This window comes from Lissotriton vulgaris, chromosome 11 (assembly GCF_964263255.1).
Source record: "Lissotriton vulgaris chromosome 11, aLisVul1.2, whole genome shotgun sequence".
Lineage (NCBI taxonomy): Eukaryota > Metazoa > Chordata > Amphibia > Caudata > Salamandridae > Lissotriton > Lissotriton vulgaris.
In genome coordinates, this window is record NC_141699.1 from 546,734,085 (window position 1) to 546,753,775 (window position 19,691).

Consider the following 19,691-nt stretch of genomic DNA (forward strand, 5'->3'; position numbering starts at 1 on the left):
TTCAGATATATATGCCACACGCGGAGGCATGGATGACGCAGAGATGAAAGAATACCTCGAAGACGCGGCCTGTGCATGACTCTTCGACGCCCACAGAGATTATCCAAGTCAGCCCATTGACCAGGCCGAGGTCAGAGAAGCTATTCTTTCTCTTTCTAATATTAAAGCTCCAGGGCCGGATGGCCTGACGGCGGATATTTACAAACGCTTATGCGGTCCTTCTCATACCACACTTGCTGGAGATGTATGCGGAAGCTCATGAGTCAGGTATTCACCCTCCTTCCCTACGTCAGGCCACCATTATCACTCTTCTTAAGAAAGATAAATCTCCCACACATTGTGAATTATCGCCCACTCTCACTGATTAATTTGGCTGCAGAAACTTTAGCAAAAATTCTGGCCACTAAAATACAACCTTTAATGACACTTTTGGTGCTCCCTGACCAATTTGGATTTATTGCGAACGCTCTACTTCCCACAACTTACGCACTATCTTTGCCATGTTCCATCTGCTTAACCTGGACCTATCAGCTGTTGCAGTTCTGTTGGACGCTGCAAAAGCGTTCAACTCTATAAAATGAAAATATATGATGCATACTTTACACCGAATGGGATTCCCCTTCATTTTGCTGGATATAGGTTCTCTATACTGATGCCTCAGCAATAGTTCGAGTGGGCGTCCTCACATCAGAACCTTTTATGATAGAACATGGTACCAGACAGGGCTGTCCCCCATTCTTTTTGCTCTCGTTTTGGAGCCTCTAGCGTGTAAAATCAGGCAAAGTCACAGGGCTGCTGCCCTAAATTTTAATCACCGGACGGTCGGAATTTCACTATATGCCGGCGATATGGTCCTTTTTATTCGCGAGCCCCGGAGTTACTTATCTCAGATTATACAAGAATATATTAAATTTGGCCTATTTTCAGGCCTACAGATAAATTGGGCAAAATCGGTCATCATCCCTCTAACGCTTGCCAAGTCCCCGCCCGAAGTGAACTACCCATTGGTATGGTCAGAAGAACTGGTCAAATACCTCGGAGCATGGGTACACCGAGACCCTGAGGTTGTGGGCAAGGATAATTATTGTCAAGCTTATACCACCTTGGTGCAGCAAGTTGACCGCTGGGCCAGACTGCTGCTGTCCCTGGAGGATCGCATAGCTGTAATAAATATTGTCATACTTCCTAAGTTCTTATATCTTTTTTGCAATATTCCAATCCCGCTGACAAAACACTTTTTTAAAACTGTACAAACTCAACTTTTGAGGTTAGTATGGGGGAATAAGCAACCTAGAATTAGCTGGATTACATTAACGTTGACTTATGAAAAGGGAGGGTTCACTGCTGCAGACTTGTATGCATACTACTGGTTTAAATCTCATGACTATATCCCGCATGTGGCTGTAGAAGACGGGGATGATCACCCTGTGCCTTTCAGGAGCATTATCACACATACTCATAGTCAGACGCCCAGGACGGAGATCAACACAATAGACACCACTGTTGCGGCCTGGAAGGCGACTGGCAGGCGGGCACACAAACTCCCTTTGTACGCACCAGCACTGCGCCTGGATGGGCACACGGCATTATCCGAGGCACAAGAAACTGGGCCTATAACTGCTCTAAGGGAGGCTGAAATCACACACATGAGCGATCTCTACCCGGGGGAAAGAACATCACAGACGACGATTTAACTTACATTCAAAATCCCACCCCGCTATTTCAGTACACCTGCTACAGATAGAAGCGTGCAGTGAGAGACCATTACACTACTTTTCCTGATGAGTCAGTATCACTTAAGTCCCTACAATCATTGATAGTAGCCCCAACTAGGAAGAAGCTGATCAAGTTATATAAAGCGGTTCAGGGGGAGACAGCCCATAGACCAGATAGGAGCCTGGAGCGATGGAACACTATAATGACCCCCCGATCACTGACAGGGACTGGGAACAGATTTGTGCACTGACTGGCCGCTTGACTTCAAACAGTAATCTGAGAAATATTCATTTTAAGTTTTTGCATCAAGTCTTTTGCGCACCTGTTAAATTACACAAAATAGGCCTCAGAGACTCCGACACTTGTAGGAGATGTGGCCAAGGTGGGGCGGACTTCTTTCATCTTGCATGGCAATGTGTTCCGGTGTTCAATTATTGGGAAACTGTTGTTACTATTATTCACACCATGACGAGACAGGTTTTACAATGCACACCACTTGAGTGCCTCCTGGGATATGTCTCCCAAATCAAAGCCTCTATGGGAAGGTTTGCGAGAGGCCCTCTTAATTACAAAGAGGAGAGTTTTATTTACATGGGAAAGTCATTGGTTCCAAAAACTGATATGTGGATAAAAGATATAATATACTGCTGTGAACAGCTGGAACTATATGCTGAGGAACTGCCGTTCACTTCCAGACCCACAGATATCTAGACAACCCTGAGAGAATATTTATTGACTCAAAATTATGTAGATTCTGCATAATTTATAACTGTGAAGGGAGCTTCATAGGGAAACGCAACAACCGGACTAGATATCTATGTAAAGAGTGCAAAGAGAGTCATATGCACGTATGCGATATACCAATCAATAGAAGGTATCTGTTATTGGTTTATTTTCTCTCTCTTTAATTGTTATATTGTTCTTCATAACAAAGAATATTACTGCACTGTACGCTTGGAATGATTATACTGTTTTCTGCTGCAAAACTCTATAAAAACAATTATTCAGTGGGGTTGTTTGGGTCCAGTAAGTAGTGGGTGTCCACTGAAGTCCAATGCTTAAGAACTACTGGCATACACTGTAGGAGAGATGATTATATATTACAAACTCACATCTGCTCTTGTTGAGAAAACAGGTACACCTAACAAGTCTCAAAAACTGTGGAGTTGTGGACTAGTATGAAAGAGTTTACACAACTCATTACACTCTATCATTTTTAAAGTGTCTTTACAATGATCATGGAACACGACTGAGCAGTCAAGAAGTACAACCTTGGCCTCAAAAACTTAGCAACGGACGAAGTGTTAGAGGAAAGAATTGGCTTTTAGAATGTGCAAAACCTGAGCAGCCTCTACTAACCCAGCAAGCGATATCCCTAAAGTGTGGCTTTCAACTTAATAATTCACTCAGATATTTATATTATGTTACCAACTGAACTCTATAACCATCGGTCACACAATTAGAGTTAGCCTACCTATCCCAAAAGAAATAACTTGTCTTTTTGAGATACATTTGTATCTTTTTCAGTATATTATGATCACATATCGAAGTCACAATCCTTTCAAGGCCTATGGGAGTCTGGTCCAGTATGATAACATCAGCTGTATAAGTTAATGGTATTTGGTGTGTGACACTAAGCCACGGGGAGAAGCTATTTATTATTGCAAATGGTGTAACTAGGTCTACCATACATAGTGGTAATAGAGGGGAGGCAGAGACTACTCAACCAGGTTTTAATCTATGTATACTGTAACTTTATCCATAGTTGATTCTCCCTTAAAAGACCAGCCTAGAAAATGGGGATTACGTTTTTCTTGCAAATACAGCGTTCCAGATAAAAAGGGGTTTGTCAAAACTCTGCTTTCAACATTAAGTAGATCTACCATTCTCTAATTACTAATTTGTGATCTATCACTCTTGTTGCAATCCTTACACTACCAGGCCAGAAGTTGGGGACCGTCAGTGTTTTCAAGATACACTTACAAACTGCAAGTATTAATTTTGGTGACAATGCTCGATTTAATTTAAGAAGAGTAAAAGGAATCGTGTTATGACGTGGAGCTATTAGCGGAGTCCAATTTACTTTTTCTTCTTGACAATTAATTCATGACCCCAGAGTCTCTGGGTATCAATGACATTGCAAAATGACTAGTCTTCGGTAGAAGCTGCTACCCTGACTATAACCTATTGAACCATCTGCTCTGCATTCCATACACCCGAGTTATAACTCCGGAATCCTCTTCAGACATCCAATTTGATTTCCATCACAGATGTTGCATTCACAGTTCAGCAGCATGTGTTTCAGTCACGTAATAGCCTAAATCAGATCGGCCCAAAAAGAGATACTGGTGGTAGGACAGACACCGGCTCAAAGTAAGTACTATTTTTCAAGAGGGAATACTTATCAAAACAAAAGCGCACACCTGGAGTGATAATGAATTCAGGCCTCAGCTTAAGTGTGCACATGGGAGCTGTTGTCATAATACAATTTCACAAAATCTGGCTCCTGCAAAGACTCTCCAATTCATCCCCATCCATGATGGAGGAGGCCGAAGTGAACGTTACATTTAACCTGCATAACACCTTATTACTACAGACTACTAAATTAGAGAAATTAGAACATGTTATCAAATTATAAGGCTTCAAAATTACCAAAGCACAGCCGGGAGACAAGCCTCACCCAACAAAAACTACAATCTCTAAAGCGTATACAGACTAGAATTTAAGACAAAATTACATACAAGATTCTTTGCCTTACTTACAGCTGCAGTGTAGATGTCATACCATACCATACAAGTCAGTCTTAAGGACATGGTGAATTTACTTAAGAGGTACCTCAGTTCTTGCCTTCCAAAATTCATGGCCTGTCCGGGGGACAAACTCCATGAAACCATTGTCTTACCTTCATAAGTCTGCTACGGAGGTAGCTGCTGAGAATATAGCGCACTCTCTCAATCTCCATCCGGTGGATGCTAACCTTCAGATCACCGCTCTTCGCCCTCTTGAGATTCTCCTCCTGCGGAAAAATAAACAAGATTCGGCAGTTGTCAGGTGACCCTCTGTATAGACCGGCTTTTTGGCCCTATTTTGGGAGTGATATAGACTTTAATCTTGCTCACATCTAGGATATGTATTCCTAGCTTGTGTTGGCCTTTTTAAGCCCTTTCTTCCAGACCTAGAAGAGGCCATCTATTGTCTATTGGCTTTGGCCTGTCATTATTGCTTATAGTAGAGGTTGGATCCTGTGGTCCTGACTTTATATTACACATTGGTATGGTTTATGTAGGTACTCTGACAGAGCTAAGGGTTATTTCATCCTTCTTAGGCCTACAAGGTCCAGAACTAGAGAGACTCCATTTTGATGGAGCTGAGAGGCTTCAAGGGAAAAGGTAATATTTTGGGTTTGAGCTGTTGTTCGCCCTAAGCGAACCGGAGAGAACCGGCCAGAGCTGAATCTAATCAGGAAGTGTCTCTGGGCTCAGGTCTCTAGACGAAACAAGCAGCTGGTCACTCTGGGAGCGTCTAGCGCAAGGAGCCTGGTGCCTGGGATCGGTGGGAGGAAGCTGCTGGCTGGAACTTTCCATGAGGAGACAGCATTCTATATTAGTGAAGTGCAGAGGCGGAGTCAGTTAGTTGTTGGAGTTGCAAAAAGAGTTCGAGCTAGAGAGAGCTGAGCTGAAGTTGCAGTTAGTTGAGTTGGAGGAGCAGAGAGAGAGAGTTGAATTGGAGGAGCAGAGAGTGTTAGTTGAGTTGGAGGAGAAGAGACAGAAAATGCTTGGAACAGAGAGAAGACAAACAGACAGTCAGTGAGCTGGAACTGAAGGAAGCAGTCAGAAGCAGTTACTTATCGGGAGGAGTTGTGAATAGCTGGAGTCTGAAGTAATGCCTTTTAGAAGAGACTGAAGTTATATCGTGGATTAACCTGTTGGAGCAGCTGGAGTTAATTGGACATTGGCACAGAGACTTTACCCAGAGTGAACAAGCTAGTGGAATGAACAGTTATCAGAGCGGCAGAAACCATTAGATTGAAGTTGGAAGGTGGAGAGAGTCCGTGGGGGAGAGAAATCCAGTGCAAAGTGATCAGCGCAGATGTGTATCCAAGAGTGCAGGAGAGAGAGTCTGAGATGAGCCAAGGCACAGACGAGAGAGGAGCCCAGATGACAGCTAGAGCAAGACTTCATACTCCCAAGGTGACCTCGTTCTTTATACTTACACCTTAATCTTGTCCTTATTCCCTAGGCTATTGTATATCTAATCCTTTTCTTCCAGCGGTGTGTTAAAAGTTCCTGTTACCCCGCAGATAACATTGTCCCTGTATATCTAATCCTTTTCTTTCAGCGGTGTGTTAAAGTTTCTGTTAGTCATAGAGACCCCGCAGATCTGTGTATGTGTATTTCATCATTGTTAAAATAAAGATACTCCAGTTCTTAGTGAACTAGTGTGGTGTATATCTTTTGTCCCCATACAGTGGAGGTAACCTTGTCTCCTAGTCAGGTATTACTGTTTGAACAGATGTTACCCCTGATCAGGTAAGTGATAGTTGAATAATTAGGGAGATAGGAGACCTGCAACTAAGGGTTAAAGTTTATACCAGGTAATTTGGCCATCCCATAATATTATTGTAGTAGCGAACCCTTAGTGAATAGTGAGAGAGACTTCCCAACATAGAGACAGAGAGCTGAAGGTATTCATAGGAAAGTGGTCGTCATTGGTAAGTGGCGTTAGTGAGAGCACTGATTGTGGTCAGTGCGTAGATCTGCCGGATTGTAGATCGTGTGTGAATGAGAGCACTGGGAAGGAGACCAGTGTTTAGATCTGCCGGATTGTAGATCGTGTGTGAATGAGAGCACTGGGGCTGCAGCCCAGTGTATGTGGCACGCTGGATTGTGTGTCGAGTGAGCACTGAGGGTGAGCAGTGTGTATACCCGCAAGATTGCGGCTTGAGTGAGCACTGAGGGTGATCAGTGTGTAATGGTAGATAATCAGAACTGCCCCAGGGTAGATTAGTCTGGACCCATGTGGTCGCGAGACTATGAGGTATGAGTGTGGTGTAGGGCAAGGATGTCCTTAGTAATCAGTGAGTATTCTTAGTATCCCTATAGATTTAGTGGTGTTTCTGATGATATGAGCTTGTATATTGCGAGTTCCCCATCCTCAGGTAGGTGCCTGGATAGATGGTCCTGAGGAGGAAGGTGGTTACGTTTCGGCTGGGTTAGAGGGGCTCTCAGGAGCTGATCCCATCTGGTCCAAAAATCCAGTCGTTACACCCTCTGTCCAGACAGATGATACTCCTGAGATCACATGCATCATCACATTGGTAAATACTCCCAGCGTACCCACTCCTATCAGCCCTCTGTGCTCTGGCTGCATTTGGATCTCAGTCAACAGAGCTCAGACGAAATTGAGAATGTTTACAGAAATAAATTTACAGCACTGATCATTTCACCACAGTTTTGATGGCAATTTAATTTCATGTTCACTTCAGACACTGGCAGACACCTTCGCTCGCCTTCTGTCAATTCTCTCACTGGACAGTAATAGCCACAAAGCATGGATGACTCCACTACCAGGGACACGTACTGGTGGCAAGTCTCAGGATTTCAAATATGAAATTCGACGTGAGGGCTTATCTGCTCGTTGCCACTCTGTAATAAAGAAGCTGGAGCACTCTCAGGTTCGTTACTTCAAGTTTAATGTAACAGCCCCATACACCTCTGGTCAGTCCTGCAGCTGGGGTATAACTGTCAGGATCAACGTATAACGGTAAGCTGGAATGTGAACTGTAAAGGAGAACCAAGGAGAACTTGGAAAGGGCAATACATCACAAAACCTGCTCTCAAGTAGGCGAGTTGTGTGCCAGTTATTGTCATGCGCCATCTAAGTGGTATGGCGTGTGCCAACAACTGTTATTTCAACACGCATAGAGCGTGAAAACAACTGTCATTACAACTTAGACCTCCATCTCTCCCAGCACAGATTAACAAATCCACACCCACACTCCCCACTGCTCCACCATTCTTCTTGCCTGCTGAAGAAAACAGAAACATGGAAGAGTTGGAATCGCAAAAAGGAACACCCCATTCTTGGGCACACCTTATTTATCATCTACCCATAGGAGCCCAGAGGCTCTCCATCTGGCCATGCCACATATAGGGTGACATTAACAAGTTGTACCGATGGCAAGGGTCTATGGTTTCTTTTTTTCCAGTTTTATTCAGGGGTACGCATGCACTAAGGAGGTGCAACCAAAATGCAACAGTTTCTCAACAACGTCACATCACATCTGGCAGACTGAAACCAGAAAGAATATTTGAGCCAGCTGGGAATTTGACTGGCTTCTTTTTGCTGAAGGGTGGACAGCAAAACTACCCAACCTATCACTCAAAGATCACATGCGTCTTGTATCAAGATAATAAATATTTATTTAACAAAGTCACATGGTGGGGTTACAAGGTGAGCCTAAACCATCATGGAACAGCAAAGGTACTCCGGAAACAGTTTTTTTCCTTCTATGTGGAAGCCTTGACATGTTTGTGACATTATTCCTTATTATTCTAGAAGGCAAGTGGAATCCTAAGCAACTTGAGGGATGGCATGGAGGGACACTCCTTTTTCATAAGCACTGTATTTCAGGCGAGTTAGATATTGGAATACAAGTATCAAATTAAAACCAGCAGCAGACGTAAAATAATTCCTCGATATTTTGTCTCCGAGAATGTATGAGAACTAAAATGTTGGTAACTTGTCGCAGTCTACCTGAATCAACCGTAAAGTAACCAAGCCTTTGTTTCAATAAACTTATGACAGTTATTTCTTTCACATTACAGCATGGTCATCTGGTTCATTCATGTCTGGTGTTTTTAGGTTGTGCTAAGCATATATGATAAAATAGGTGCTCTGCAACCGGGGCATCCCTACTACTAATGCAGTAGACACAGAAGCACCGGGACCCAGAGGTTGCGGGCCCACTGCACCTGCTGCATTCATTCTGACAGGAGCGCACTGCTTTGGAGTAGCGCCTCTACACATTCCCCAGGCCAAAGGTTCACTCACAAAGTCACACTGAGAAGCACGCTGCTTAGGACGCCATGGCTCTTGGACTCCATGGCCGTAGAGCAGTTTCCTGACATGAATGTTCAACCATGCACATGTGCTGTACAAACAGCTTTCCAATAAGGCATAGCATTGGGTGCTACCAAAGCCTACAAATGTACCTAGAAAAAACTAAAAAGCATTGCCAAAGCCAGGGTAAACCCAGATGTGAGTTGGCTCCACTGAAATTGGGTCAAGAGAGGCTAGATTGTTATGCAAGGATCTTGAACTGCTAACCAACAATTCAGAGGAAACAACATTTCTCCCAATAAGATGGCAAGTCTCTTATTCCTCTGCTGGTAGTTTAAGCTGATAACGCTGGCTGATGTCACACTCCCTTTATCAAGCTTAGATCTTTTATTAGGAATCCCTAATTTACAGGACACTCCTCAATAAAAACGTGCATGTCTGGAGCCTTTGGGTGCTTTGACGCCAAGGGTGACATCACTCACTTTTACAGACAGGAGGTTTCTGTTTAGTGATTAAGTCAAAGGTTTCTTTAGCTCGTACCTTTACAAAGCTGAGATGTACTGCGGAGCAGTTTCCTGTTCAAAACATTCATTTAACAGTTTCCAATGATAAATCCAAACAAGCACCATGAAGCTATTCGCACCACAGAATTCTGGTAAAATCACTATGGACTATGCTTACAAACACTTTCTGTTAACAGGGTGGAATTGCTAGTCCTGCTGAAAGGTACAGTTTTGTCTATGCCGGCAGATCCTTTGGCTGGCATAGGCTCTGCAGCCATCTGTCTTGCCATCATTTTACAGAAAGTCAGGTTTTTACTCTGGTATATGAAGGCAATTCATGACTTATAACCTGGCATACAAATTGCATTCCTGGCTGTAAGAAACGGGCCATTAGTTGTGTGGCCTGTACAAGCAATGGATCCCGATTCACCCCTTCACTGGGAATCAAATCCCCCATTGTAGCCGCTCGAACGTCTCAGGGTTGTGAAGTAGAGCAGTCAAAGGCCTCCTCAGGGGAGGTAGTGTGGGCTAGTTATCACCTCTCGCTGGCACACAACAACAACACTCAATAAATGATTGTCCAGTCTGTGCTTCTTTGTAAATTGGAAAGTACATTTATTACACACTACTTAAAACTATGAAGACATTTACAATAATACATAAGGCTGGAAGAAATACCTCCAACAACATTACATTTGACTTCTAAAAGGTCATGAATCCAAACATCAGAGTATCCCAAACACAGTACAATGCAACACATAACCCCATAGTGGGTGTCACTTTACTTCAGGTCAATGCTACCATACTCAAAGACCAGAATCGCAAGTCATAATACCTCACGGTCGCTCCCCCACGCTCCCTTGCTCGATTTATTTGCAGCACCTATACCGCAGCTGAAGCCCCTTGCACCTGCGACCTCCAGACTGCGCCTGGTATTGTAGCTTCAGACAGAATAATCGCGCTTTGAAGCTCTTGCTCGTGCAGAGCTTTGGAAACTTTATTTCACTCATTTGCATTGCGCTTTGTGCTTCATTCACTGTGAAAATAACAGCGTGTATCGTAGCTTGTCTTACTATAATTGCGCTTTGAAGCTGATCGTGAAGCGCTTTGGAAACCTAATTGTGCTTATTTGCTTAGCGCTCTGTATTTATCGCTTTAACATCATTGCTGTGTTACGCTTTCAAGGCTGGTTGTTATGTGAATAGCGCTTTAGGTGGAAATATTTTGTTGGATTTAGGAGCCTTTGATTGCTTGCTGGCGAGCAGTGTGCTGTGCCCTCGCTGTTTTCACTTTCATTTCTGCCCTCCATTTTGTTGTTGTGCTATCCCCTGGCCCGCCTCCCCGATCCCGCCTCCCAGCTGACCCTCCCACGCTCCGCCCCCTCCACCATCCATTTAAGTCAGATGGTCCCACGCGCAGCATCCACGCGCTACGGCCACGCCGAAGGTGCGCCAAAGGTAAGCCTGTCTACGCCCGACCGCGCCCAGCGCCAGACCCCCTGGTCCACGCAATGCCCAGCCCTCCCGCATTACATACGACGCCACCACCCTCATAGCCCTAAACCCCGGCCGTCACCCCAACTGCGCCCAAGCCGCTCCTGGACTCACCCATGGACCCTTCTCCTGCAACTCCTGCAAGTTCGACGGCACCAAGAACAACTCCTCATCCACGAACACACAACAGATAGCTGATTCCAACCACCTACAATGCATCCTGCTCAATACCCGCTCAATCCACAGACACGCCATCGACCTCTGGAATCTACTTGACACCATCTCTCCCGACGTCGCCTTCCTAACAGAAGCATGGATGAACGCCTCATCAGCCCCAGACATCACCATTGCCATCCCGAAAGGATACAAGATCATCCGTAAGGACCGCACCGACCAAACAGGAGGAGGCATCGCTATCGTCCATAAGAACTCCATCCGCATCTCAACCAGCTCAGACGTCAACCTTACCAGCGCCGAACACCTTCACTTCCAGATCCACACCGATCCCAAGACCACACTCAGAGGCACCCTCCTCTACCGACCTCCAGGATCCCGCGCACAATTCAGTGACGACATCACCGACTTTATCACCCCACACGCCCTCCCCTCCGAGGAATACATTCTACTGGGAGACCTCAACTTTCACCTGTAAAATAGCAATGACAGCAAGGCCTCCACCCTTCTGGACAATCTCGCCAACCTCGGACTCAAGCAACTTGTTAATACCCCCACCCACATCGCAGGTCACACACTCGACCCTATCTTCTCCTCCAGCAAACATGTCTCTTTCAGTCACACCACAACTCTACATTGGACAGACCACAGCTGCGTTCACTTTACCTACAATAAGACCACAACTCACAACCATCCTCAACCTACTCTACGAAGAAACTGGAACAAAATCACCATCGACCAGATCTCCTCATCGCTGCTTCAAAACCCCTTGTCCACTCCTCAAACCCCGACCAAGCAGCCATTAACCTCACCCAACGGCTATCGAACAGCGCCGACATCCTAGCACTGTTGAAAAAACGTCAAACCAAACTAGGCAGCAAAAACGCCTCCTGGTTCAACGATGATCTTAAGAAATCGAAGAAACTCTGTCGCTCCCTCGAGAAGGCCTGGAAAAAAGACCCAAACACCAGCACCAGGGACGCCTTAAAAAACGCCACCCGCATACACCACCAACTGATCCGGACTGCAAAGAAAGCCGCATTCAAAGACCGACTAGATAACGCCCACAACAGCAAGGAATTATTCAACATCGTCAAAGAGTTTACCAACCCCTCAGCCAACTCCAACGACATCACCCCCTCTCAAGCCCTCTGCGACTCCCTAGCTTCGTTCTTCCACAACAAAATCGCAGACATCCACAACAGCTTCGACAACCAATCCGGAGACCAACCCACCCAACCCTCTGCAGGACCTTCACCCCCCTTGAACATCCTTAATGACTGGAACCCAATCTCCACTGAAGACACCATCCGCCTGATGAACTCCATCCACTCAGGATCCCCCACAGACCCATGCCCTCACCACATCTTCAACAAAGCTGATTCCATCATAGCACCACACCTTCGAGACGTCATCAACTGCTCCCTCAACTCCGCCACCTTCCCAGAAAGCTGGAAACACGCCGAACTTAGCGCCCTTCTGAAAAAACCCACAGCTGACCCCACCGAACTCAAAAACTACCGCCCCATCTCGCTCCTTCCATTCCCAGCCAAAGTCATCGAGAAAGCTGTCAACAACCAGCTCGCCGCCTACCTCGAAACCAACAAATCCCTCGTCCCCTCACAGTCCGGCTTCTGAGCCAAACACAGCACGGAGACCGCCCTCATCGCCGCAACAGACGACATTCGAACTCCACTGGACAATGGAGACACAGTCGCCCTCATCCTCCTCGACCTCTCCGCAGCCTTCGACACAGTCTGCCATAGCACCCTACTACAGCGCCTCAGAAACATCGGAATCCAAGGAAAAGCACTGGAATGGATCACCTCGTTCCTCACCGGAAGAACCCAGAGAGTCCGCCTCCCACCATTCAAGTCAGAGGCCACTGAAGTCATCTGCGGCGTACCACAAGGATCCTCACTCAGCCCCACCCTCTTCAACGTATGCATGAGCCCCCTCGCAGCCATCGCACGCCAACACAACCTCAACATCATCTCCTACGCTGATGACACCCAAATAATCCTCTCACTCACCAAAGACCCTAATACCGCCAAAACCAACCTACATGAAGGAATGAAAGAAGTAGCCGAATGGATGAAGCATAGCCGTCTAAAACTTAACTCAGACAAAACAGAAGTCCTTATCTTAGGAACCTCCCCCTCCGCCTGGGATGACTCCTGGTGGCCAGAGGCTCTTGGAAAAGCACCCATCCCGACGGATCACGCACGGAACCTGGGCGTCATCCTAGACTCCTCACTCTTGATGTCCAGACAGGTCAGCGCCGCCTCATCATCTTGCTTCAACATTCTTCGCATGCTCAAAAAAACATTTCGCTGGATCCCCACCGAAACCAGAAAAACGGTCACCCATGCACTGGTTACAAGCCGCCTGGACTACGGAAACACCCTATACGCCGGTACCACCGCAAAACTCCAGAAAAAACTCCAACGCATCCAGAACGCATCAGCCAGACTCATACTAGACATCCCGCGTAAAGACCACATCTCCAGTCACCTGAAAAAACTCCACTGGCCCCCCGTCAATAAGAGGATTACTTTCCGCCTCCTAACCCACGCACACAAAGCACTTTACGAACTTGGACCCGATTGCCTCAACACACGACTTTGCTTCTACACCCCCCCCCCCCCTCCCCCGCCAGCTACGATCCTCCAACCAAGCCCTTGCTACCGTACCTCGCATCAATAAAACCACCATGGGAGGTAGATCCTTCTCCTACCTGGCAGCTAAAACCTGGAACTCACTCCCCACTCACCTTCGTCTCACTCAGAACCACCTAGCATTCAGAAAGCAACTTAAAACTTGGATATTTGACAAGTAATTCCCCACCCTTCCTCAAGCGCCTTGAGACCCTCTGGGTATGTAGCGCGCTATATAAATCCACTTGACTTGACTTGACTTGACTTGACATAATTCATCTGCAATCATAAGTAATACAGCATTGTAATCATGTGCATGCATTATAATTAAAAACCATTACAGCCTTTCAGGAATAAACATTGCTGTCAGCAATAACAACCTTTAAATAAGGCAATGTACATAACCCTTTTAAATAAATCCTTGTATTGTATTTATATAGCACTTACTACCCCTGACGAGAAGTCAAAGCACTTACAAACATGAACCACGTCTGTCCTTTTTAAACAACCATATGTCATATAAACTGCAGCCACAAAACAAGCCCTTAAAGGGCACTGCTCTCCCGGCTGTAGAGCTAAAGCTCCAGCCTGGGGAATGCTTATAAATTAATTAAATCACTCAATCAATCAATGCAGTTCTAAAGCGCGCTACATACCTGTGAGGGTCTCAAGGCGCTGGGGGGTGAGGTTGCCAGAGCGGAGGCTTCGGGTGGGGATGTGGAAGCTGAGTCGGTTGTTGAGGTATGTAGTTCCGGCGTTGTGTAGTGCTTTGTGTGCGTGGATGATATATTTGAAGGTGATCCTCTTGTTGACGGGGAGCCAGTGCAGGCCTCTCAGGTGGGGTGTGATGTGGCAGCGTCGGGGGACGTCGAGGATCAGGCGTGCCAAGGCGTTCTGGATTTGTTGTAGTCGTCTCAGGAGCTTGGTTGTTGTTCCTGAGTAGAGAGAGTTCGCGTAGTCGAGTCTGCTGGTGACGAGGGCCTGGGTGACGGTTTTTCTCGGGTCGGGAGGGATCCACTTGAAGATCCTGCGGAGCATTCGGAGGGTGTTGAAGCAGGATGCAGAGACGGCATTGACTTGACTGGTGGTCATGGAGAGGGTGGAGTTGATGGTCATGGAGAGGGTGGAGTCGAGGAGGACCCCAGGTTGCGTGCGTGGTCAGTGGGTTCCGGGGCTGTGCCTAGCGATGTGGGCCACCAAGAGTCGTCCCAGGCTGATGGGGTGGGTCCAAAAATGAGGACCTTCGTCTTGTCTGAATTCAGCTTCAGTCCTAGGGTGGGCATGGTCATCCTTTCTTAGACCCTGCAAACTTAGGGTCACCTTTTAAAAATCCTTTTGAGTTTCGTTAGGGGCAGCTGCTGCACTCATACAACTCAACTTAAGCGCTCTTTTTCTTGATGATGGGGCCCCTTCCGTCCTGAAGCCATCCAAAACAGCCAGAGACTTAGTTTTAAGTACCGCAGGGCATAATGGGGTGCTCCAGACACCGGGAGCGGAGGCAGGCCCACCACAGCGAAGGTGGCATGGCTACGCTCCCCCCTCACCTTTCCCCCTCCTCCCGATCGTTGTACATTGGGGCATAGCGATTAGGTCCCGGCCTTTCCTCTTTGCAGGGGAATGCTGCAGTGCTCCTCCTCCACCACCACTAATGGCAGGTGCCAAAGGATGTGGTCCTGGACCCCTATGTTTTTCCGGGGGTGGGAGAGATTGGGCCAGTAAATGTGCAACAGCGTTTCCTCAATTTCTTGCTGGCTGGCAGACCAGAAATGGGGTCCTGGGCCCCAATATCCATAAACTGGCCAGGTGTTTGGGTCCCCCGGGTCTCCAGAGCTCTGGCGAGGGGGCCCCACATGCCCCCTCCTAGGATTTAACATTAAAAAAAATGCTTATCATCTAAAACCCAGGGCACCTCCAAGGTTTTCTTGGCTTTGGGCAGCGAAGCTCCTTGTTGGTGTCCTCACTGTAGTGGTCAAAAGTCAAATTCTTCTCCCATGTCTATATCAGACCCTGTTGGGGCATTTTGCATGATCTTGAGGCCACTTTGCTCAGGATGGCGAGACCTAGCACCGGGAGTCTTTTCTTTAGGCCTCCAAGGCGGAACACTTTGCAAGATGCTGGTTACCTGCGCCAGCCTTGTTCCTTTCCATGTCTTATGGGGCTTCTCTCCTCCTGGGTGCAGATGTCCACTTCTTTCCCCATCCCTCCAACTGATGTTTAGGGGCTATAAGGAGATCCGGTTCCGTGGTCCTGGATAGAGACCCTCTAGTCCTGGTTCAACTGTAGGCAGAGTCTTTAGCACAGGTGGGCATCCAGGGTTCCTCTTTCCATGGCTGCCACCGCCCTGTCCAAATGTCCGGCTACAACAAAAAGAACTCTCTCCCTTGTGCAAGACTTTAAATGGGGGCAGAGAGTTCTACATACCAGGCACCAGTGGTCAGTCCTAGGGTGCCACATCACCGCACCACCCTATGCCAATCCTCCTGCACAGCATGATGGGGCAATTCAAGATGGCGCCATCCAGGAGTCTTTGGTTATATGTTCTCTGGGCGCCTCTGCTCTACCCTCACTGACATCAGTGCCAGGGCATTTCGCACCAAAACTTCTAAACAGGAGGTCCCTCCTGTGTTGGCTCCAGAGGTATGGGCTCACTCCTTTGCTCAGTGGGCCTGACTGTCACAGACACATGCACAGTGTAACAGCCAATTAACAGATGAAGATTTTCTTCACCCACCCCTTCCTCCTCAGGAGCAGAGTAAAGCACTGGTAATTTCTCCCGGTGTGTGGAGAAGCTTTTGTTCTGCTGGATCGCAATGTAATTAACTTGGCCCAGCATGGTGACAAAAGGCCTGGGCTCCGATCCAGAGTTGAGCAAGAGAATATGAAAATTCTGGAGGACACATAAGGTGTACAGATAGCCTCTTGGAACTTGCAGATTTGATCTTGGTACATACATTTTGCCCCAGGTTGAGAACTCGCTGGACTTTGTAGGCAAAAGAGGAGAGAAACTACTCTCGAAGGCAGATTTCCACCTATGTATATAATAAAGTGTCTCTGCAGGCAGGAAAGTAACCCACAATGATGTTCCCTACGTGTGTCTAATAATATTATAGGGCTTACCCCAAGAAAAAATCTAACCCTGCAGAGTCCCCGCAGTGCCAGGCTACCTGTGCGCAGTAACTGGGCTGCGCACAAAGGTAGTCTCACATGAGCAGCCCCCACATGTGCACACATGTAACCAACAAAGTGCTCCTTACCCGTGCTACGTTGCAGCAGCCTTAACTTAAAAGGCGAACACTACTGGTAAACACGCCCAGTCAGTTTACCGTGTGTTTACACTGAGCAATTCACCAGTTGGTAGGCTCACTCGCAGAAATGGTCCAAAAACCAGGTGATCAAAAAGAAAAAAATCCGGGATGGTTACATGGGCAGAACCCACACTGGCTACATGGACCACCCCTGATAACATGAGGTTACTCTTGGCATGTATCGACAGACTACCGCCTACATTGCCAACACCTAGCATAAAATGACTACTTCTGGTGTGAAGCATCCATCCATGAAATAAAAGGACCATCCCCTTCACACGAAGATATGCACGAGACTGAACTGAGTGTGTATGGTAGAACTTGTACATATAAAACAGTAGCAACTGAAAATAAAATCACCATCAGTCCACATACTTGGTACTTGATGAAAATGAAAAGCCAAAAAAGGGGACAGAATTTGTGTATTTGCTACAAATTGAAAGCAGTTATTTGCGAAAGTGTGTGCCTTTTCAGAAAATGGTGAGCTGGTGTTCAGGACAAAAAAAAAGTATATTTTATGAAAAACTTTCCCATACCTAGGGGTCATAATTGAGGGCTCTGGCTCCTGGGGGCCCGAGATTAAGAATAGGACCCTATCTTTTAAGCGCACTATTGGAGCACTAAGAAATGTTGCCGCCAAGTTGGGCAAAAGACCCCCTGAAATCATGTTAAAGATTTATAAATCTAAATGCAGAAGTGTTGCATTGTATGGGGCTGGGATCTGGGGGTATCAGGACACATCGGCGATCCAAGTTGAAGAAAATAACTTCCTTAGATACCTTTTAGCTCTCCCGAAAAGGTACCTCAGTCTTTAATTGTCATCAGGAAATGGGGTTGGACTACATATCCGATTTGATTAAATTACAACCGGTTCTACTCTGGCGCAGAGTATGGGTCTCAGAGGCCCTTGTCCTAAACCAGGATATAATAAAGGATGTCATGGCCCTTGAAAACGTAAAGCGCATAGCCTGGCTTGAGTATATCAGGAAAATATTTATAGATATACAACGGCCTGAGTATTTTAGCAATCCAGTCTCAATCATGAACATCTCGAAGTCTGAATTGAAGAGGCTATGTATGGCTCATTTTGAACTCTTAAGGTGTGTAGGAGAGATGACGAAGAAAACAGTTAGTGAGCATCAACTATCGCTGACTACCTACACAATTCAGCCATATTTGACCTTATGTAACTTGGGCTTTGACTGATTCATTTTAACAAGATTTAGGTTTAATTTATTCCACCGGTTAGTTACATTCCCAAGTAAAAACGATTGGTCAAGAACCCTAGCTCCTTGCCCATGTGACTGCATATCGGTGCAATCCACCTTTCATATAGTATTGTTTTGTAAATTGTATGAGAGTGAGCGTAAAAGGTGGATCAAACAGTATCTGAAACAAGGTGCCTGTCGGCAATGCCGCCCTGCGTTTCTTAGCCTGCAGCAACTGGGAAATGCTACTTGTACCATGGTGATGACTGGATTTTTAAAAAATGTTTTAAGAAAACGGAATTTAGTGATTAGCGAAGTACCTTAAACTGATTTAATACTGTTTTAACAAAAGGTTTTATTGTATGAATATATATGAAATGTTGCTTTTATGATTTTATGTAACAAAAATCGAATAAAGCTAATCTGATCTGAAAAAGATCAGTTGAATTTTACCTTTAATTTATTTATGGATTCTGCAAACTGAACAAAAAAAGCATATTTATCAAGAACATCATAACAGAGAACCACCCTCTCAACTCCTCCATTACAGTCACCGGATCCATTTGGGCACTATTTTTTGCACTACCGTCAATACCTAATGTTTTGTTATGTACTTTTTGATTTTCTCATATTATTTTTATATTGCTTGTACTTCTTTTGACTGTTTTCCCTACACTTATCCTCGCTTGTAGCTCTAATTACCTAAGCCCACATCTTGTAAAGCGTTCTGATACCTACGAGTCTAGCTCGCACTATATAAAACTCAAAAAACAAATAAATACTGAAGATTGGTAATTAAACAATCGTTTCATCTAAGGCCACAATCACTGCATTTAGTCACAAGTGGCTCTAGTGCCGGCAGGGCAATATGGAGACACAATACACAGAACTAAGAGCAAATGACACCCAAAACCCAACCCCTTCCATTCATACCCTTCCCAGTAGCTGTGGTGGAGAGGGAGAATCCTTAATAACTCCGACAGAAAACATTTCTCCTCAGGAAAAATAGCAACCCAGGACCACTTTACTCATCACTTTTCACAATGTCACATTGTCTGCAGGAATGCTAACCAAAAAGTTCCTCACATGGACTCTGGTGAGAACAAATATTTATTTCCAGTAGAGGTCACACTCTGTTTCAGTGGAAAGTCGTCTGACACTGTAATACCCATTGCCATCAAGTTGTTTCACCTTCATCAGGGCGTTTTTGAGACTAAAGTATCTGGACTGAGATCATAGCAGAAAAGGAGCCTTGCATCTTTCATCACTTTGCCATTCTTGACTATTAAACGCTGTATGCTTTCCCTCAACTCTGCAGACAATATTGAACCAACACTCTACTGAGGTAATCTAAACACACCCCAACTACAGGATGTACCATCTCCATTTCCATACTTAGGACGTCACCAAACAGTACACAGTTCTGTTCACAGTGTGTTGGCATGGACTGTGGTGGTCCCCAGCACACACAACTGGATTCCTCTGTGGATGTGGTCTAGACTTTCAATATTGTTTTCTAGTAATGTGAAGCTATCAATCACATTGGTCCTGAGCGCTTCAAGCTCCTGTATTT

The 19,691-nt window shown here is 45.8% G+C and overlaps 1 protein-coding gene across 3 annotated transcripts in view; it reads right to left on the reverse strand.

The window, feature by feature from the left end:
* The window catches only part of GINS4 (GINS complex subunit 4), an 82,829-nt gene that overhangs the window by 38,081 nt on the left and 25,057 nt on the right, over window positions 1-19,691 (reverse strand). For all 3 annotated transcript variants that reach the window (XM_086943602.1, XM_086943603.1, XM_086943604.1), the window contains one exon: window positions 4,619-4,732. In XM_086943602.1, coding sequence (XP_086799728.1) covers window positions 4,619-4,732 — 114 coding nt within the window. The remainder of the gene's footprint in view (window positions 1-4,618; window positions 4,733-19,691) is intronic.